This window comes from Rutilus rutilus (genome assembly GCF_951802725.1).
Source record: "Rutilus rutilus genome assembly, chromosome: 25".
Taxonomy (NCBI): domain Eukaryota; kingdom Metazoa; phylum Chordata; class Actinopteri; order Cypriniformes; family Leuciscidae; genus Rutilus; species Rutilus rutilus.
This window is the reverse complement of record NC_140229.1, coordinates 4,274,676-4,297,142: the sequence shown is the minus strand read 5'-3', so window position 1 is coordinate 4,297,142 and position 22,467 is coordinate 4,274,676. Positions and strand designations below refer to the sequence as shown.

Sequence of the window (22,467 nt, the reverse complement as noted above, 5' to 3'; positions counted from 1 at the left end):
TACAGACCCTCTGGGCAACACTTACACATTTACTAAGCCTCATGTTTATGTGGGCTTTTTATTCCCTTTTCACTAGATATATTAAAAGATGTATGTAATAGTATAGCTGTAGTGTCCAGTGAAGTAATGCTACAGTATGTTTGGCATATTCACAGACTTGCTCAGAAAAAATGCTATGAAAAAAAAATATATATGTATGAAATACAAATATTTACATGATATACTATATTTAAATGATATATGTGTGTGTGTGTGTGTGTGTGTGTGTGTGTGTGTGTGTGTTGTATGCATTGTACAATTATATCCTTCGCTCGTTTGGATTTTGGTAAAGCAGAAGTAATTATAGCTTTACTTTGAAGCATATTTAACCTTTTTGCAGATGTGTGCTAAAAATGCTTTAAAAACAACATATTAAAATATATACACAAATATATACACAAAAAAAAGAGAAAAAAACAGTGTGTATATATATATATATATGTGTGTGTATATATTATGTGTGTATGTATGTTTTTTCTTTTTTTCTTTTTTTCTTTTTCTGTGTGTATATTTGTGTATATATTTCTATATGTTGTTTTTAAAGCATTTTTAAGACACATCTGCAAAAAGGTCAAATATGCTTCAAGTTCAAACTAAAGCTATAATTACTTCTGCTTTACCAAAATCCAAACGAGCGAAGGATATAATTTCACAATGCATATAAAACAGCTTTTTGAATTCCTATATTTTAAACAAAGAATAGCAATATTGTTTTATTGTGATCCATATTATGTTATATCACCATGTAAATGCTGATTCTGCAGTTATATGTGTTTGCATATTTCCTTTCATCAGTTATTTTTTCACTATTAGTTATTTTGATCTTGACAAATAGGCTAATGTATTGGTTAAATCAGTTGATCTGCAGATATTTTGCTCCCTTTGGTCAATTTGTATCTCAGTCAAAAATGATCTATCAATTATGGCATCGGTCTTATTAATAATCGAGCACCACATGTGATTGTTCCTCCGTTCTTGGATGTTGCAGGTCAAGAGATAGTCCAAGATGGCTGCAGCATCTTATGATCAGCTGCTGAAGCAAGTGGAGGCACTAAAGATGGAGAACTCCAACCTTAGACAAGAGCTCGAGGACAACTCCAACCACCTCACCAAACTAGAGACTGAGGCGTCTAATATGAAGGTACAGTGTCTGTTTATATCACACAGCGGCCTAACCGTGTTCTCGGCAACATGACATCAAAACCAGGTCTTTTTTGACTCAGAGAGCGCTCCGGTGATCATGTATTTTTGTGTTAAATTGACCAAATCAAAAAGTGTGCTGTTAAAACAAGTATAGTGCTTTATAAAACTGAGCCTGAAGATTATAAGTATAGTATTATGTGTGAAGTTTATAGACCAGCAGTGATGTTTTGACATTTGCATTGATTTGTTTTTATTCATGTTTACAGTTACTTCTGCTTGACCAATATCCAAACGAGCAAAGGATATAATTGCATACTATAATTAAAACCGCTTTTTGAATTACTGTATTTTAAACAATAATTAAAACCGCTTTTTGAATTACTGTATTTTAAACAAAGAATATCAAATATTGTTTTATTGTGATCTGTGCTATATCACCATGTTATATTTTTGTAGACCAACCCATACATTAGCATCACCCTGGTCTCCTTGACAATAACCCAGTGGACTTTTCCATTGGCTTTTGGATTACCAATGAAAAGTTTATGATTCATCATGATAATCTTCACAAACGAATACAACTTTCCATGAATTTTAAAGCATAAATACAATCAGCGGAAGTAAAAAGCTAAACGTAAGCTATAACTTCAGTGTCACCTTCACTAATCTCCTGACAGCTCTTTTGGTCTTCATTTAAAAAAATATTTTTCCTGAAAGTTCGAGTTAGAATAGCCATTATAAACTGTAAAAGAAGACTATTAAGTAGATTAGTTTACCTGTTCGGCGTGATGACTATTAATGTCCTCAACAACCACTGTAGTCCAATCATGTAGCCACTTGTTAGCAAGTAAAAGCTTAAAAAAATTAAATACAGGTGAAACTCGAAAGATTTGAATGTCGTGCAAAAGTTCATTTATTTCAATAATTCAACTTAAAAGGTGAAACTAATATATTATATAGACTCATTACATGCAAAGTGAGATATTTCAAGCCTTTATTTGTTATAATTTTGATGATTATGGCTTACAGCTTATGAAAACACCAAATTCAAAATCTCAGAAATCTCAGAAAAGCTGTAAGCCATAATCATCAAAATTATAACAAATAAAGGCTTGAAATATCTCACTTTGCATGTAATGAGTCTATATAATATATTAGTTTCACCTTTTAAGTTGAATTACTGAAATAAATGAACTTTTGCACGACATTCACATTTTTCGAGTTTCACCTGTAGAGTATTACTGATACAGAATAAAACGCTAGAATATCGTGCCGACCACAGACCTTATTTCAGGCTTTTAAACCAAAAACCCATTGACTTCAGGATGTTGTGCTAAATGCTAATTTGCAGTCTGGGTTTAGCCTATAAAAATGCATCATCCCTCAGCAATCCACTGTGCAAAATGTATTGGTGCACGTTATTCTAGAGAATTAAAGATATTTCTTTGTCATGCAATAACTAGCAGTGAAAAATTGTGTAGCCAGTTTTGTTAAAACCTACAACATTCTGAAGAGAGAGTGCTAGTAAACTAGAACAGGAACAACTAGACCTCTCTACATTTTCCTCCTACCGTTTTGTCAATTTCAGTTTTCAACCTCAAAGGGTTTGTACTTAAACGCCTCAGTGACTCATTTTGTCATCCAAATGCTCTATGTTTGGGCTTGCTTTTAATGTCGCAGACTTTCAAGACTTAAAATGTCATCCTCCGCCGCTGATTTCCCTCTAAGTACTCTTTCTTCTAGCAGCTTCTGACACCAAAGGCAGTGTTCTCAGGCACTTCTTTGAGTCGAGCTTTTGAAGTGGAAGCGGCAGCCTGCTAGGTGGACATTAAGAAATTAGATGTGACCTGGCAGTCTCTCGGGAAGGAAAAGAAAAAAGGAGAGAGGGTTTTTTGAAAGAACTTGAATGTGGTGAGACATTAAAAGTTGGCTAATGTGGAAGTTTTAAAGCGAGCCTGTCAACCCGGATTGTCTGCGCAATTTAAAGCCGAGGTTCAAGCGAGGTCATGATAAAGATATGTGCGGATATATCGTGCTGAAGATCCGCTAGGAAACGGGTCGCTGTCACGCCATTGCACTGTCTAATACGTGTGAAAGTCTCTTTATGTTGCTCTGAAGACGTGAGATTGGTGTTGCTAAGGGAGAATCTTTGAAGCGGAAGCAGATTGTCTCTCCTCATGTTCATACGTTGCAGAGTCCTTAAGGGTTAAGAGAGGTCTTTTCTTTTGGTTGGCTCGGGGAAAATCATTGGGAAAAGCTGCATTAAAGGTGTCCGTTTTAAAAGTTAGCAGTGTGTGTGTTTAATGGCATCATGTTTGCCATTATGCTTTGCTAAACTGCTCTCGTTCACTTTTAAGACGCTCATAGTCAGCGCGAAAGTGAATTTTACTTCCTTAATGTGCCGTATTTCCAATGAGAAAATGTGGGGCAAGACTGGATATGCTATAATTACTAAAAATGTCATATTATTGGCATACTTTTATTACATTTAAAGCTAATCATTACTTCAACAACTAGATTATTGTTGACCGACTGTAATAGTACAGCAGCCTAAAGTCAAGGCTATTTGCCTGTAGTTTCATCAACCTGTGTAAACATTGTGTAAACTACCGTGTAAACATTTACCATTCTACATGGACTTGGTGAGATTAAGTAAATAGGATCCATTTTGATTTCATGTTGACTTGAAATTTTGCTTTTGGTTGCACTTTATTTTAAGGTGTCATTGTTACAGTGTAATTATACATTTAAGTACTGAGTTATATTAAGCAACTACATGCACTTACTATAAGGTTAGGGTAGGATTAGGATTTGGTTGAGGGTTAGTTGCATGTAATTATGCATAATTTACTGTTATTTCTATGGTAAGTATAACAAGGACACTGTAAAATAAAGTGTTACCTTGCTTTTTTTAGTGCATTAATTCAATGTCCAAGAAAGGACCCTGCTCTCCAGATGTCCTTGTTATCACGACTCCAAATGCCAGAGGGATTGTCTAAACTCTGGGTGTCCCTATTCCTCAAGGAAGTTGTCATCCATTTACTTCTAAAAAAAGAAGAAGAAGAGCGAAAGCATATTTGCCTGTGTCGTGTCTCAGGAAGTGAATCCCTGTTGATGTTTGGCTTATGTAAGAGGTTTTGGGCTTAACCTCTTTCATTAGGATGATCTGATTTTAGGCACATTCTGGCCGGCCCCGGTGCCAGTGGTTATGTCATCCCTGTACGTAATCATAGTGTTTAAACAACTGGGTTTGTCTAGTGTGTTTCAACTGTGACAGATTCTGCGGAGGCCAGAAGTGCATCTGTGCCGAGTCCTTCATGCTGCCTTCCAGTTTTAAAGTTGCTGCTATTTCTACGACTGCAACTGCTAATTGATAAAATCTCTAATGATAAATAATCAAAAACAGATTTCATTATCGATTAGTCAGCACTGTGCGTAGAGATCCTCCATGAGTGATGATATTTTAAAGAATAGCACGTTTTTTTTTTTCCATTTATGATAAACGTAAAGCTGCTTTGAAACTATGTAAAGTATTATACAGATTTGTTTTTTTTTATTATGTAAGCTTCATATTTGAAACTATTTTTGCACACACATTATAGGATACAAATAGACATGAGTTTGAATATTTGCTCAAACAGCAGAGCGTATCGATTCCCATGGGAATGCTAGAACTGAAAAACATTTATAGCTTCATTCTTGACCGCCAGCGTTTTTGATCATTTTCACAAGCCTTTCATGGCCCCCAGAATATTGTGTTGTATGAATATCTGAACATGCAATATGTGACCCTGGACCACAAAACCAGTCACATGGGTCATTTTTTAGAAAAATATGAAAAGCTGAATAAATAAGCTTTCCATTGATGTATGGTTTGTTATGATATGACAATATTTGGCTGAGATACAACTATTTGAAAATCTGGATTCTGAGGGTGCAAAAAAATCGACATATTGAGAAAATCTCCTTTAAAGTTGTTCATTTATGTTCGCTATTGTGCTGCATTCACTCACAAAACTAAATGTTTTATATATTTACGGTAGGAAGTTTACAAAATATCTTCATGGAACATGATCTTTACTTACTAACCTAATGATTTTTGGCATAAAAAAAAAATCGATCATTTTGACCCATGCAATGGCTATTGCCACAAATATACCCGTGCGACATGTGACTGGTTTTGTGATCCAGGGTCACATATATCAAAAGAAAGAACAGAGCCTCTGCATTTAAACAAAATAATCTGTTTTATTCTAGCTTCATGCATTCTTATTAACACTTGAATGTGGGTAAGTTTCATAAAAATAAATAAATAAATAAAAAACAGAATAAAAAGCTGAGAAAAATCACATGGACCAGATTCAGAACGATTATCAAAACATAGATGGAGTAGATCAAGTCCATCAATAGCTTCACAGTCCTGTACCTCGTCCTGGGTCGACATTTCATTCTGTAACATTAGGCAGTTTTGATTTATATGCGGTTTAATGTTTGATGATTGTGTTATTTTACATGTGTGTAAGCAATCTTCCTTCTATAGCTTGTTTCTGCTGCTTTTTCGCCTTTGTTTTAATCTGGAGATTCTGTACTTTTTCTGAAGATGCATAAACGGCCCTTACCCCGAATTGCCGGAGCTTTCCGTCGAGGGCTTGGAAGCGCTGTGTCGTAAATGATGGAAAATTCAGTCAATGGCGGGGAAAGAGTTAAATGCAATGCGAGTTGCTTTGGATAAAAGCATCTGACAAATGTATATAAATGTAAAATCCAATTAGTCATTTAATTGAAAAATTCTATTATAAAAATCGATATATGAAAAATATAAAAACAATTCTTTTTTATGTAAATCTATTTTCAGTATATTGTATGTTCCTCATATCATTCATGTGCTGCCCTCTGCCGATGAAACTTCAGATGGTCTTTTTTCCTCATTTTTGTGAAATGCTGTGAGAAAGGCAGTATTTTGACAGGATTTGCTTTCCTCTTGACGCTTAAACCTGCAACTCTAAACCGCTCCATCTTCCTCTGTCCATGGTACCTGTGGTTTAGTGTTGCAGTGTCACAGACGGGAAAAACACTTTCATTTTTATTCGCAAGTGCTATGCACTCCAGTGTCATAAACATTTTCCTATTTTGCATGGAAGTGTTCAGAGGCCCCTTCCGTTTCCCAGCCTGTGAGAGACTCGCAGCTTAATTTAGAGAATCTCCCTTCCTGTCTTTGTTCGTCGCATGAATGCAGCTCCGCTTCACCCTGCAGTCATTTCCCCTCCGGCCAGCTGAAACAAACATCTGCGGGCAGAAAACAAACAGCATGCATGTCTCAGCGTCTGGGCTTCCCCTCCGTGCTCCCAAATCCAACTACCAGAGCTGCATTTTAGTTGAGTTTAGCTGTTTTTATTAATCAACATGTGAGAGCGATACAAGATTTAGTGGCAAAATCTGCAGTTTTCTGTCAAAATAAGTTTGATGGTTTTACGTTTGAAAACGAAGAAATTAAGTTCAATATTGTAATATTTTAATATGAAATATTGATATGTAATTTTACAGTTGTAATGTAAAAAAATTATAATTATTTTAAAAAATTATATATAATTTAAAAAAATTATATATAATTTAATAAAAAAAAATTTGTTTTAATAAATTTTACATTAATTATTATTTAAATTTTGTAGGTGTGCAATTCCTATCATATACTACTATTTAAAAATGTTGGGTAGTACAATAGTAATCAATGCACATAATGCAGCGAAAAGCATTCCATTATGTATCCATAGTATTCCATTATAATTATTAATAATAATAATAATTATTGTTTATAGCCATGTTTATACACTGCCCGGCCAAAAATAGGAAAATAGTAGCTGTTGTTTGGATTAAAATAGGCGAATGCTTAAGAGTCTATGATTGGATCATTATTGCAGTGATTATTATGTTTCTGTCGTGTTATATGTTTGTCAACAGTTCTTCTAACCCTAATTGATGGAGTGTGTAGCTTTTCATTTCTTAAACAACCATGTATGAGACACATCATGGTCATAATCCAGGATGACAATGTCAAGATTCATCAGGTTTAGATTGTGAAAGAATGGTTGTCAGAATTGTCAATACAAGATCTTGACCAAAAAGGTGTGCACCTCTTGATGGAAGTAGCATCACAACATTTATTTACATCAAGAAGCGCATATATTTTTGGTCAAGATCTTGTATTGGCAATGCAAGAGTCCAGCACTGTGTAAAGTCTCCTTCAGCACATCCCAAAGACTCTCAGTGAATTTTAGATCTGGACTCAGAGGAGACGATTCATGTGTGAAAATGATTCTTCATGATCCTCACAACCATTCTTTCACAGTTTGAGCCTGATGAATCTTGACATTGTCATCCTGGAATATGGCCATGATGTGTCTCAAACATGGCTGTTTATTAAAAGGAATAGCTGACTTAAAAATGAAAATGGTAATATACTCACCCTCAAGTTGTTTCAAACCGATATTAATTTCTTTCTTCTGCTGAACACAAAATAAGATATTTTGAAGAATGTCGATATCCAAACATTGACTTCCATCAGGTTTTTTTTTTTCTCCTACAATGGATGTCATTGGGGTACATCAACTATCGTTCTCTTTCAGATTCATTTCTCCTCATAATGGTCCTGAATTATGACCCAAATCTTCCATTATTTCGTCACATTGATGTCATATAAATAAATTAGCTTTCTCAATGTGATGAGCTCAGCTAATAATGCTCATTTGTTCCTACATTAATGACTCAGAATGCTGTAATCTTCTAATGAAACATCTCTGGTGGATTTCCTGGACATAGTTTGCACCTTGCCCAGAAAAGTGCAGCGTTGCAGAAAAATCTGCTTAGACATTGCCTTTTCTGTCCAGAACTTGTTTTCTTCTTAAGAATTTATTGTAGGTTAGTTCTTACTTAGTAGTGATGCACCAAAATTTCAGCAGCCGAAAATATTTAATTTTGGACGGCCAAAATTGTTGATCGAAATGGTGATGTTTAATTAGCGCTTCTCTGATTGCGTGTTTCGACTGTCAGTGGATAAGCTACAGCAGTCGTGTTAGCTGTGTGGACGTTAGCGTTGGGTTGACAATATCTATTTTTTTATCTTAAATGATCTTCATTTTGATGAACCAAGATGTTTTAGTCTTCCCTTTTCAGCTGATTCATGAACAAAACTCTACTGAACATTATTTGCGGCACGCCTACCATTCAATAATCACAATTGAATCTGATATGAAACAAAGTCTCAGCTTTTGTTAGTTATTCTAGTCAATGAGTCAGCCTAGTCAGCCTCAGACTGATTTGACTGAGACTCAACGGACCGTTGGCTGAACGTCTGATGCATATGGCACACTTTTATTGGAAAGACTTCAAGTCGCGATCTGATTGGTTGAATTCTACAGGACGAGACGTGTGTGTCGCGTTATTTATCGATCCGCCTGGAAACAAATGCTGTGACGCCAAATCCCCTCGTGGAAGAAGAAAGAGTTGTGTTTACAATTCTTTCGATGAGCGCTTATCTGGATCAACTAAACACTGGATTTTCAAAAGTATGGGAAGTTCACGGCTCTATTGTTGCTGTAAACTTGCACAACGTTCTTGAATTAATAATTTATTACTGTTATTGTAGGGACATCGGCATTATATTGCCATGCCCCTAAACTTGACGCGGAACAAAACGAACTGTGATTGGTTGCTTTACATCCCAGGTGAAAAAGACATACTGTTAAATGTATTAAAAATGCATTAAAGTATATTTGTATTGTAATAACAACATACTCAAGTTCATTTGCAATACATTTAATAGTACGTCTTTTTCACCTGGGATGTCAGTCAAACGTCCTCTTATGGCCGGTCCTTGGCCAATAAAAGCTGCGAAAGAGTCCTGGGGTCTCGTTTATAAACGTGGCGTACACACAAACCGGGGCTGAAAATGTGCGTACGCCACTTCCGACGCATAAGTTGTTATTTATAAAAACAAACTTGACGGGAAAATTTGCGCACCTGCACGCAAACTCTGACCCATGCGTACGAACGTTTTGGAGATGGAGCAGTTTGGCGACACTGATGGTGAGCTGGAGTTAAAGGGATAGTTCACCCAAAAATGAAAATTCTGTCATCATTTACTCACCCTCAAGTTGTTCCAAACCTGTATGAGTTTCTTTGTTCTGCTGAACACAAAGGAAGATATTTGGAAGAATGTTTGTAACCAAACAGATCTCGGTCCCCATTGACTTCCATAGTATATTTTTTTTCCTACTATGGAAGTCAATGGGGACCGAGATCTGTTGATTACAAACATTCTTCCAAATATCTTCCTTTGTGTTCAGCAGAACAAAGAAACTCATACAGGTTTGGAACACTATCCCTATCCCTTTAAGTGTTTTTTTGGTCACTTTTAGACACAAAATCTAAAGAAAATTAAACATATACAGAAAGATAATTCAAATATAATTTCACTCACCAAGCCTATCACTTGAAGCAAATATCCATCCCTTCTTAAATGTCTATGTTTTACTCCTGATATAAACATTTAGATTAAATATGCCATTCAGATTATGGAGTTAAACACTTAAACATGAAATCATTACTGAGAAGTTACAAAAAAAATTATCTTCAAATTCAGTCAATAGAATTATTTGCTGTGGATGCGATGTTTTTGAACACTTCCTGTGGCGTGCTGTGTTTTAATGTTTTAACCACAGACATAATTGCTTATCATGATAATACCAGACTGTCTGAGAAAATAGTTTCGTGCAAATAATGCCCAAGGCCCATATCTGTTTCCATTAAAAAATATAAATCAATTAAAAATACAATTCGGCCAGTGGAAAAGATTGAGAAAAACTTTCTCTGAAATGTATTTTACACTATTTGATTTATGTATTCAAAAACAAGGCAAGCATAGGCAACTACTTGATTTTTATTAATGTAATGTGTCTTGTACCGTTAATAAACGTTATCACGTGGATGAATAATCATATGCAAATGATATGCAGATGAGGATCTGCATAGTAAAACTAGGCGTTGTAAACTCCATATATGGTTATTTCGGGGTGGAGACGCATGTGCGCACAATCTTCCGCTGACTGGGGTTTATAAAGTGAATTCTGCGCAGGTTCTGGCGTACGAACGGTTTTATAAGTCTGAATATTTTTTTGCGTACGCCATTTTTGGCTTTCGGGCGCACGAACGCTTTTAGTAAGGTTCCTACGCACAGTTTTATAAATGAGACCCCTGACCTTCTGCCGTCAGTCTGAAGCTCTGGCTACGCGAGACTACCTTCACAGTGGCGTGACCGATCGCTGTAGCTACTCTTTACTACTAGTTATAGCACAAAACAAACGTGAAAGAAACAGTACAACTTACCGTACCGTAATCGCTCAATCAGTTTTCCACGTCAGTAAAACAGCTTGTAAACAATCAATGTTACAATACGTTTACCTCAGGAAAGCTAGAAAAAAAGAAGAATAACTTTTGCTAAATAGTTGCACTATATAATATATTCGTTTGATCATAGTCATATTTTTACTTAATAACCTGTTGACTTTGTTAAATTTTATGCATGTTTGTAATAACTTGCTTTCATGACAGATTTATTCAGCCACCGTTTAACTGTTCATAATTCAACAACAAATTAATATATCATAAAATGCATTTAATTTTTATATACAACATGAGTGTTGATTATTTAAAAAAAAAGTTGATTAATTGATTAAACTTTACTTTCAGTTTCGTGGCAAAACAAATATTTTGGTGCATCAGTTCTTCGTATTGGTTTTCCACAAAGAACAGGATATGTTGATTGAGAAGCTTATTGAATTCAGATAATTTCATTTATTGATGTCATGTTCTTGTCACAGCCTAAGCCTCGGTCTTTCTTAGAAGAGTAGCCTAGTTCATGGTTTAAATCTTGTTTGTCGTCAGTCGCCACGCTTGTTTTTTCCTCAGTGCATGCCATGTGTGTCATGTGATGTTTTCTTTCCACGTTTCAAGGACGTTCTACCTTTATCACGGGGAAAGCAAAGAGACCTTCCATCCGCCCACACGAACCCGGTCCCCTCCTCTCACACTCGAACAATACCTCCCACCGCAGGCCCACGGGTCTCGTCTGACTCCAGGTCAGATGAAATGCATGCTAGATAGGAATCAGATATGCGAGTATTTCAGGCTCCCTGCAGATGGCTGCCTAGGAGCATTGATTTCCATTACTGGGAGGATAGGATGACATTTTTAAAAGTGTTGTGTGCTTGCAGCTTCGCACATGAGTGGCTGTCTGACTCTAATATTGTACCAAGGGCATCTGCATCGCTGTAACCTGACTCCTTCGGACCTTGACTCTGGGAAGAGGGAAAACTAGGACTTCCATTATAGCCTCAGACGCATTAGGATATTGAAGTCAATTCGATTGTGGATATGGCTGTTGAAAATGTTATTATAGCTGTAATCTACTCTCATAAAGGTTATTTTAGGATTTCAGCAAATCACTTTTGTAATATTAGCAAGTAGACCTTAACTCTTAATCTGTTTAATTTGCATAGTTTTTTTTTTATATTAGTCAAGCATCTAGCACAGTTACTATTCTTCATTAAACATAGTGATCATTAATATTAAGTTTTATAATTTACATTTTAATTTATGAAATATTTTTGTTTTGTATTAGATATTCATTGTTTAATTTTATGTTTTTAATTACATTTAAAAAAAATATGTTATTGTAGCGTTGTTTCCTTTAAAATTTTTAAATATATATAATTATATTTTATTATTTTATATTAGGCCTATATACGTTATTTTGTTTATTATAATTTTTTTATTTGATATATTTGTAATATATTATTTTGAATTTGATTTTTTTTTTCATTAATTTAAGATTTTATTTTATATTATATTATCTTGTATTTTATATTTTGAAATTGTGTTGTATTTTAATGAAGATTATTTTTTGAAAGGCCAGAGACGTTTCTTAAGAGCATAAATGGAGGCCGTGTTGTCTTTAACAAGCGGAGAGAATGATGATGCTGTCGTTTCATCCCTCTGACTCACAGTGCAGTAAAGGGGTCTGTAATCATATGACCTCCCCCTATAATGAAGCTGTTGTTTCCTGAGACGGCTCAGTGTGACGTCATGCTCCCTAGGGAGAAAACACCCGAGTGACTCTCCTTAGACACAGAATAACCCCGTGTTGTTCTTTTCTACTGGATAAGGGGAGATAAACAGCATGTTCATGTGTGACCTTTCCCTTCTGGACGCCTCTGGCCTTCTCCACGCGTCTCCAGTAGGCTGCGGACATGGTGACCCCGGGCCGATTGGGAAGGGTGGTCCTGTGAGCTGAATGGGGAAGCATCTGTGCTCTTCATGAGGCTTTGGGTCTCCGGGATGGGATGAAGGAAGGGGGAGGTAGTCGCTTCCTGTAAGGCAGTCGCATTGTTTGGGCTTTTTTCGGCTTACAAACACGCTGGAGAACTCGGGAGTAATGGAACGAGCGTTGCGAAAGTCTCACGTTTGATATGGTTTGGGGCTGTACTGGCATCATCAAGGGTTTGAGTTATGTTGGCTGTAACCGTAAAGGAACATTGACCAAAACCTCAGCATATGTGCAGTGGTAAGTTCTACAAATAGCCTGGATGTTTTTCTTATACTTTACTGTTATTGTGTCAACAACAGACATGACTTGTTGCTGTTAATCAATAATTATTAGTGTGTTGATCATCTATTGATGGTAATCTGCAGTATTTGTGCTCCAAACATAATTGATTCATCAATTTAAGTGTCTTAAACATGCTACATAAACATAGCAGTGGGTTTTGGACGAGCAAGCACACTTCTGTTTTCTTCTGAAAAAGTAAAAAACTAGATTCTAGTAACTCAGAGGCATATAATCAGCAACATCTGCTACATTTGATTTGTAGTACGGCAAAATACGGTGGTTTATGATGTGTATAGCCTTGACAAGCTGAAGTTTGGTTGAGCAGCAAACGCTAGCTGATTTTCAACACTGATTTTCTTGCCTAAATCAAAAACCCTTAGCAGAAATCAAGGCCTTTCAGGCGTTATCACGGCCAGATCACGCATGAACACGCCACTAAAGAAGTAGCAGGTGCATCTTTACAGCTTCAAAGCTGTTTATGTCTGTGACACGCGCGTCTTCAAAGCACTTCAAAGCTCTTTGATGGAAGTTTTCTTCTCTTTATCAGGCCGCGGGCTGAAGAAGTCTTCTTACATGTGGTGGGAGATGGAAATATCTCGTGTTTTTATTTTCCATGCATCATGTTTTTTTATCTGAAGATGGCTTCTAACACTCTACCACACACAGATAATGTCTTTTTCTCTTTCAGGAGGTTTTGAAACAGCTGCAAGGAACTATTGTAGAGGACCCTAAAGACTCGCAAGGGCAGATTGAGTTTTTCGAAAGATTTAAAGGTGAGGGTGAAGCTGTGAACAATGCATATTTTAACACAATAAACTCACTCTCAAGACATCACTGAATAAATATGGTAAAAATGTTAACTGATAGACATCACCATACTTACCCAGTTGATTAATCACAGTACATTAAGACAGAGATTTCTGAAATGTAATGTTTAAATAATTGTTAACATGCATTAATTGACGTACATTTCCAGAAATGAAATCTGACCTTTGGATGAAATTCTTGTTTGATTTTGTTGATGTAGTTTTAAAGGCTTTTAAAGAGGAAATTTAGGAAATCTCTTTATATCCCTCCAGAAATCAGAAAATACTGTCAACAGTCAGAAAAAGTGTGTTTAGGAATAATTCGGGCAAATTATATATATGAACAAACCCCCTTCAGAATAAAGATGGGAACAAAAGAGGAAAAAACCCATGGCCTTTAAAAATGTATTGTAATTGAAATCTACAGATGCAAATATATAAAATGCAATAAAATAAACACTTAGATGTGTATTTCTGAATGTTTTCTTTCCACTTGTCTGAAAGAAGACATGTGATGGAAACAAAATAGACCAAAACTCAAAATTGACAAGTGCATGAAAAATAATGGTATTGTCTTGCCTTAAGACATCATAAGTGCGTTTCCTAAGCTTCCAAATAGTAACTAATTTTGTGTTGTGTTTGTGCTGTGTATTTTTACGCTTGGCCAAATATTGTTGTTAGCTTAGCAACTAGGTAATAGCAAACCCTATCAGAATCAAATGCTATTTGTGTGGTTGCTGCATATGTAGGCCGTTCCAAATCCGTCACTTGTGGTGTTTATTTCAGTTCGAATGCTGCCTTAGAGTCTTTCGTGAAGATAAAGATGTAAAAACTTCCCTTAAACTACCATATTTCCAGAATATACTCTTTTTTTTTTTTTTTTTTTTTTATCGTCTGAAACAACTTCTATTCCAAAGCAATTTATATAATGCAATTAGCATCAAGCATGCAAAATTTTGCAATATGCACACATTTGGATTCGTGCCGATGCGGATTACGTGAGCCCAAGTTTATTTGCATAGTGCATTTCACACACTGCAGTGTTTTATTTCGAGGATGCAGCCTTTCAAAATGAAACGAATCTACTGTTAGGTGTGGCTTTTTCTGGAAGATACGGTACGTGTGGCATCTTCATCATCATCATCATCTCCCATTCTGTCCTGCAGAAATGAGTCTAGACCCCAGCAGTTTCTCAGGCCCAGGCGTGAAGTTGAGGTCCAAGGCCTCTCTGCAGGGCTCCGGTTCGGGCCACTCGGCCGACAGCAGCCCCAGTCCCAGTCCCATGAGCTCCTTCCCCAGGAGAGGGGTGACTGGCGGGGGTCGAGACAGTGCCGGGTACCTGGAGGAGCTGGAGAAGGAACGGTGAGCGCTCACATGAACGGATCATTCTGTGCATTAGATGTTCATTTGACCGGTTAGATCCTTATTTAAGAATGTTAACTAAAGGTTTCTTCTAAAGCATTGCAAAATATTCTGATATATACGCTATCGGTCAAACATTTGGGGTCAGTACGTTTTTATTACAGACAAGTGCAATGCAAAAGGTACAAGACAAAGAACAACAACTAAAATATAAATGTAAAAAATCATTATAATAAAATAATTATAATACTCTTTTTCAGCAAGAATGCATTAAATTGATCAAAAAGTGAAAGTAAAGACATTTATAATATTACAAAGATTTCTATTTCAAATAAATTCTCTATTCATCAAAGAATCCTGAAAAAGAAAAAAATATCATGGTTTCCACAAAAATATGCACAACTGTTGATGATAATAAGAAATGTTTCTTGAGCATCAAATCAGCATATAAGAATGACCATTTAAACCATATCACGTGACACTGAAGACTAGTGGAAGTAATGGTCACAGGAATAAATGTATATTTTAAGTATATTTAAATAGAAAACAGTAATTGAAATATTATAATAATTAACAAAATTGCTGTTTTTACAGTGTTTTTTATCAAATAAATGCAGATTTGGTGAGCAGAAGAGACTTCTTTCAAAAACATTTAAAAATTCTACATATTTAAATTAATTACTTTTGAAAATTAATATCATGGTTTCCTCAAAAATAGTTTGTTGATAATAAGAAATGTTTCTTGAGCATCAAATCAGCATATAAGAATGATTTCTGAAGGATCACGTGACACTGAAGACTGGAGTAATGGTCACAGGAATAATTTATTTTTTTATATATATATATATATATATATTTAAATAGAAAACAGTAATTTTAATATTATAATAATTAACAAAATGACTGTTTTTGCAGATTTGGTGAGCAGAAGAGACAAAAACATTCACAAATTCTAAATATTTAAATTAATTGCTTTTGAAAATTGCCAATCAGTTTCTTTATAGAGGAAATAAGTTGCATTTTGACTTCTGGAACCTTACTGTCATTACATTTTGATCAATAACAACTTGAATTTAGTGAGTCTAAAATTCAAATCAAATGTCATTGTTTTCATGAGTGACTTTTCTTTCTATTAGGTCTTTGTTGATGGCAGAACTTGAGAAGGAAGAAAAGGAAAAAGACTGGTATTATGCCCAGTTACAAAACCTGACCAAAAGGATTGACAGTCTGCCACTGACTGAGAATGTATGTAAAAAGTATAAAAGCTACAATATTCAGTGCAGTAGATTTAATGCACATCATTACTTGTATGATTTTGGACCTTATAAGATGATCTCTGTAGCCTCACACTTCTTCTGCCGTTGTAGTTTTCTCTCCAGACCGATATGACTCGCAGGCAACTGGAATACGAGGCCCGGCAGATTCGAGCCGCCATGGAGGAGCAACTGGGCACGTGTCAGGACATGGAGAAACGGGCACAGGTGGGCTGAAGTGCAGAAACTGAAAGACTAACAAATTGCTCATGAAACTAAACCAGGCTTCTAAATTCAGAGTATGAAACCAGCAGTTTGGTGATGAAGTTTCCATCATTTGTCTTCAGGGCCGCGTCGCTCGGATACAGCAGATAGAAAAAGACATGCTGAGGATTCGGACACGTTTACAGGCCCAGTCGGCCGACACAGAGGTACCGGATTATTCTGATGCCTATATTACAGTCGTGCTTAGAAGGAAGAATTGAACGTTACACTTTAGTTCAGCTCAGTGTTATGATCTTTTTATTTATGTCCACATGAACAAGTGAAAGTCAAGTCTTGTTTAACCTTGTAAAGCCTGACGTATGAAATAATAGTCTGAAAAATCTAATGTTTTAAATGGAAAAGCTTATTGAAGCTTTACACACATTTTTTTTTTTAAAGGGATACTCCACTTTAAAATGAAAATTCTGTCATTATATACTCACCCTCATGTTGTTTCAAACCTGTATGAATTTCTTTCTTCTGCTGAACAGAAAGGAAGATATTTAGAAGTATGTCAGTAACCAGACAGTTTCTGGTCTCATTGACTTCCATAGTAGGAAAAAAATATACTATGGAAGTCAATGAGACCAGAAACTGTCTGGTTACTGACATTCTTCTAAATGTCTTCCTTTCTGTTCAGCAGAAGAAAGAAATTCATAAAGGATTGAAACAACATGAGGGTGAGTATATGATGACAGAATTTTCATTTTAAAGTGGAGTATCCCTTTAAGAAAAAAATCTAAAAGTGTGTTTTATGTTGAGTATCATATTTGATACATCAGGCGTTTATGGCTCATATAGTTTGATATAGTGAGAATATGGAGCTCATACTCTCATAATTTTTTTATTATTTTATTATTTATAATAATTTATTTAGTTGGTGCAGATGATATTTATTTGACAGCAAAGTCAAATAAAATTCTGATTGCTTGTAATGTAAATCAATGATATCTTCATAACAGTATAACAGACTACTTACATAAAATGCATATTAATATCATAGTTTAATGATCAAAGCTCTGTAGTTTCAAAACAACGCAGTGCAATACAATACAATAGAATGATTATTGAGAGATGAAAAAAATAAATGTTCCTCAAAAGCCTAATGGATCATATTTGATGCTCACAATTTAACATGATTTTTATACAAAATGATGTATGGATAATGATGTAAACCTAAGTTGCCTTCAGTCCAGTAAGTGTTCATCTTGAAATATTACTAACAATATAAAAGTTAATCTTATGTTTACTTTATAAAAATCAGTAAAGATTTCACAGCAAAAAGACACGTGATCCACGAGCTGAAGGTGGATGTTTTTACAATCATATTAAAAGGCTTTTAGTTGCTAAAAAAGTATAAACTATCGATCAGATGACAGAAGGCATGTGGAAGATGAACAGGTTTTCAACAAAGTTGATAATTTAGAGGACTTAATAAATATATGATTCATTAGGCTTTATAAGGTTAATCATATTTTGATAGAATGGAAATTCTTGGTCAGATTGTGCAATCATTTGTTCCTCTTCACGTTTAATTCATTTTCTTTAGAAAGGCTGTACTTTCCATTTCAGCATCAGTGTTTTTGTGTGTGCACGTTTCAATGTCTTATGTTCTGCTTTTAGGGCTTGTTCTGTAGCGAATGGAAATAGTGCACATAAAATGCTTCTGAGCATAAACACTGAAGCCATGAAAGTTTAATTGAATTTGCATGCTCTACTAATGTATCGTGCTCGGTGTGGCTGAGCGTTAAAAACAGTAGTGTCACCTAGGTTTAGGATGCACAGCTATGCTCACGTTTTACTTTTATGCATTTGACAGATGCTTTTATCCAAAGCGTCTTACATTTGCATTCAAGATATGAATTTCATGCTTTCCCTCGGAATCGAACCGATTACCTTGCCATTGCTATTGCAGTGCTCATCTGTGCCACAGGATGTCTATGTATATTATATAGTAAAATAGTGCATAAGTGGAAGTTTTTGTATGCATGCTCACTAACATGCTCCGAGTTTGCACGTGATTTTCCCCTTTAAGTGGATAAATCCTATTGGACACTTCTGCTTTTCCTCCCCCTCTGTTGTTTCAATCCTGTTGGCTGAATGAGGAAGCAATGTAGGTCAGAAAGAGCCTGGTGCTCTTGCAGCTGCTGTCCTGTAGCTCAAGACTACTCCGCCTCGCTCTGTATCTCTATACGCTGATTTATCCCTACTTCACAGAGCTGATTACACAGGTTATCTGTCCCATGTTCCACCTGCCTTGACCAATGTCTTTTCCTTCACTGTTGCATAGTGTGACTCACTCTGTAGGTGTCATTTACTCCTTTTAACATGCTGATTCCTCATCTTCCTCTTTGAATCATCAGGTCAAGCATGACCCTGTGACTCAGACTGAAGGGGCTCATGCATCAGGAGATGCTGGTGGTGGTGGCAGTGCAGTATGCTCACAGGTAAGAACTGTATCTATTTGCAGTAGTCTCCCACTAAATTAGACTCATTTTGTTGATGGTCTCATGAACTGAAGTGTTTTCCGGTGGCCCTTTTTTCAGCCAGTGGGTGCCAAGGATTTCAGGACCTTTTTAAAAAGCCCCTTTCAGTCTATGCCAAGAGCTTCGGTGTGCTTTGAATAGTAATGATTTGAATGCAGATGCTAATGGTTTTATTGTTCATCATAGAGACCTAGTTAGACTTTGAAATTCTAAGCAGAAACAGGAGGGTTTTTTGTACTTCACACTGTTTCACTTGCATTAAGCTTGTGTGGTATTTTTCGGACAGATGGTGTGAGCTGTATGTCACTGGATTAGGTGCAGGGATCGAGTTTAATACTGGAGCCATACATTGTTTACGAAGCACAGAGAATTGCCTCTATTTTGTGTTTGCAAATTGTATTTTATTTTTATGCATCTTCAGTTTTTAAGATTTTTATCTGTATGTATATACTTATTTGTGATAATGTTTTTTTTTTTTTAATATAAAACAAATTCAGTGATACAATAAAACACAATGCTTTCCCTTAACTTGACTTACAATATTCTGAGCACAAGAGGAAATGATAAAAAAAATGCATTGGAGAAATATATTATAAATATGAATTTAAATTTAAACATAATTTCATAAATGTAAATATAAATGTATAAATGTAATAAATATACTTAATTATAATAAAGTAAAAACTACTATTAAATATAATACTAATATATTTATATTTCAGTTTCAATATCATTTAATTTATATATATATATATATTTTATAAATGTATATTTACATTTATAAATGTAGATTTCTAAATTTAAACTTAAATATATTTAAATTATATTTATTTAAATATAGATTTCCTTTTAAATATTCACATATTTACTAGTATTTTTGAAAAGGTCATGTTTGTGATCTCTAAATGGTAATTTGCCGGTTATTTACCAATAAAGACTGTATGTGTGAAAGGAGGTAATGACATTTTTTAGGGTGTGTGATACCTACAGTGGAAAAATAAATGTAATCTTTTTGAAAGGTGTTTGATTGGGTTTGCTGAACACCTGCAAGTTGTTTGAATCTGCCTTGTATTTATTTTGCCTGACAGGGCTCAAGTTCCCGGGTCGATCATGACACCGCCAGTGAGATGAGCAGTGCCGGAAGTTACTCCGTTCCACGCCGACTGACTAGCCATCTGGGCACTAAGGTTAACTTGTGCTAGATTTAAGAAGTTCTCAATGCTAAATTTTTTATTTGACAATTAAAAAACATAATGTCAGCTTGCAGTGAATCAAGTCTGCATATGTTTAGGTGGAAATGGTGTACTCTCTGCTGTCCATGCTGGGGACCCATGATAAAGATGACATGTCTCGCACCCTCCTGGCCATGTCGAGCTCTCAGGACAGCTGCATTGCCATGCGCCAATCCGGGTGCCTGCCGCTGCTCATCCAGCTACTCCATGGCAACGACAAGGACTCTGTATTGCTTGGAAATTCTCGCGGCAGCAAAGAGGCCCGGGCGAGGGCCAGTGCCGCCCTGCATAACATTATCCATTCACAGCCCGATGACAAGCGTGGCCGGCGGGAGATCCGGGTGCTCCACCTGCTGGAGCAGATCCGAGCTTACTGCGAGACCTGCTGGGAGTGGCAGGAAAGCCATGAGCGCGGCGTGGACCAGGACAAGAATCCAAGTAAGATACATCTGCCATTGATATATGTAAGGTGTCAGGAATAGCACAGAGGGATGGGACATGGCATCCTCGTGGTATCATTTTTAGTTTCAGTAACTGTGTGGATTAATAAAGTGTTTTCTCATCAGTGGAATAATTAACAATTGCTAACTTTATATCAATTAACGAATACAGTATTTAATAGTTTCAGTTATAGTCTTAATTTTAGTTAACAATAACAATTAACATGTATATACTGAAATATATTGCATTGCATTGAATCTGATGCATCTGCATTAGCCATTTAAAAAAAAAAAAAACACTGTAATATGTTCCTGTATGTCCTTAATTATATTGCAGCAGTAAATGCCATGCATTTTGATTTATTCCCATATACTACAGACGTTTTAGTAATTTATAAATGTGAGTCAAATGAAATGCACTGATGGGAAGGAGTTTAATAGATGACTCTTCTAAGTGGGTTGACATATAATTAATACATGTGGAGTCGTACAACCTCATTAATGTACTTTTGCCTTCATTGCAGTGCCTTCTCCAGTCGAGCATCAGATTTGCCCAGCGGTTTGTGTTCTCATGAAACTTTCATTTGATGAAGAGCACAGGCACGCGATGAATGAGCTTGGTAGGTTTTCCAAACACATTGATTTATCCATAAAACTGTGACATCAATTAAACGCATCCTCCAGTCTTTTCTTGAGTAGACATTGACTAACTATTTCAATATACTGGTTATGCAGGTGGACTTCAGGCGATTGGGGAGCTCCTGCAGGTAGACTGTGAGATTTACGGTCTTACCAATGATCACTACAGTGTTACACTAAGACGTTATGCTGGCATGGCTCTAACTAATCTTACTTTTGGAGATGTAGCTAACAAGGTGCGTTATTTCTCTTATCATTGTCTGTATAGAATTCCATGTATGGTTTACTGCTGTATTTAATTTTTACATTCTTGTTTTGTCTACAGGCAACACTTTGCTCGATGAAAGGTTGTATGAGGGCAATGGTTGCTCAACTAAAGTCAGAGAGTGAGGACCTACAGCAGGTATAATTCTTTGGAAATACATATCATATTTTGTATGTGATGCATAGTTACATTATTCCAAAAAAGCCAAAAAAATATCATAGTCATTTCATGATGCATCTTTACTTTGAAGAAAGACATTAATGCAAAGCAATTGCGCTAAGAGATTTGTGCTAAGAGTTAAACAATTTTATTTAAGCTTAAAACTATTTCATTTCCAATTTGTATTAAGAGACTCTGTACTGCTTTAGGTAATTGCCAGTGTTTTGAGGAACCTCTCATGGCGAGCTGATGTGAACAGTAAGAAGATTTTGCGAGAAGTCGGCAGTGTTAGGGCCCTGATGGAGTGTGCCTTAGAGGTTCAGAAGGTGAGGTTTCTCTGAAGCTCTTTGATTAAATTCTGTAATCAGAATGCAGATGAGCCATTAAACTGTCTTTCATATCATTTCTACAGGAATCCACATTAAAAAGTGTCCTGAGTGCCCTTTGGAACTTATCAGCACATTGCACTGAAAACAAAGCTGATATCTGTAACGTTCCTGGAGCTTTGGCATTTTTAGTGAGCACTCTAACATACAGAAGCCAAACCAACACCCTAGCCATCATAGAAAGTGGTGGTGGCATCCTGAGAAATGTGTCAAGCCTCATCGCCACAAATGAGGAGCACAGGTAGAGTATGCTATATAAAAGCTGCATACGTTCACAGAAGTTTAATTTGTTTACATGGGAGCAAACCATTTTCTCTTTTTTTGTTTATTT

At 35.9% G+C, this 22,467-nt stretch overlaps 1 protein-coding gene across 5 annotated transcripts in view; it reads left to right on the top strand.

The window, feature by feature from the left end:
- Positions 1 to 22,467, top strand: part of apc (APC regulator of WNT signaling pathway) — a 38,922-nt gene that overhangs the window by 9,085 nt on the left and 7,370 nt on the right. For 4 of the 5 annotated variants that reach the window (XM_084400117.1, XM_084400119.1, XM_084400118.1 and 1 more), the window contains 14 exons: positions 1,028 to 1,180; positions 13,533 to 13,617; positions 14,817 to 15,012; positions 16,149 to 16,257; positions 16,380 to 16,493; positions 16,613 to 16,696; positions 18,893 to 18,976; positions 20,104 to 20,202; positions 20,307 to 20,685; positions 21,212 to 21,307; positions 21,423 to 21,562; positions 21,652 to 21,729; positions 21,960 to 22,076; positions 22,163 to 22,377. In XM_084400117.1, the coding sequence (XP_084256243.1) occupies positions 1,046 to 1,180; positions 13,533 to 13,617; positions 14,817 to 15,012; positions 16,149 to 16,257; positions 16,380 to 16,493; positions 16,613 to 16,696; positions 18,893 to 18,976; positions 20,104 to 20,202; positions 20,307 to 20,685; positions 21,212 to 21,307; positions 21,423 to 21,562; positions 21,652 to 21,729; positions 21,960 to 22,076; positions 22,163 to 22,377 (1,931 nt within the window). In that variant the 5' untranslated portion in view covers positions 1,028 to 1,045. Of the gene's footprint in view, positions 1 to 1,027; positions 1,181 to 12,660; positions 12,800 to 13,532; positions 13,618 to 14,816; positions 15,013 to 16,148; positions 16,258 to 16,379; positions 16,494 to 16,612; positions 16,697 to 18,892; positions 18,977 to 20,103; positions 20,203 to 20,306; positions 20,686 to 21,211; positions 21,308 to 21,422; positions 21,563 to 21,651; positions 21,730 to 21,959; positions 22,077 to 22,162; positions 22,378 to 22,467 lie in introns of those variants that run through there. The other variant, XM_084400121.1, reaches the window with a different exon arrangement.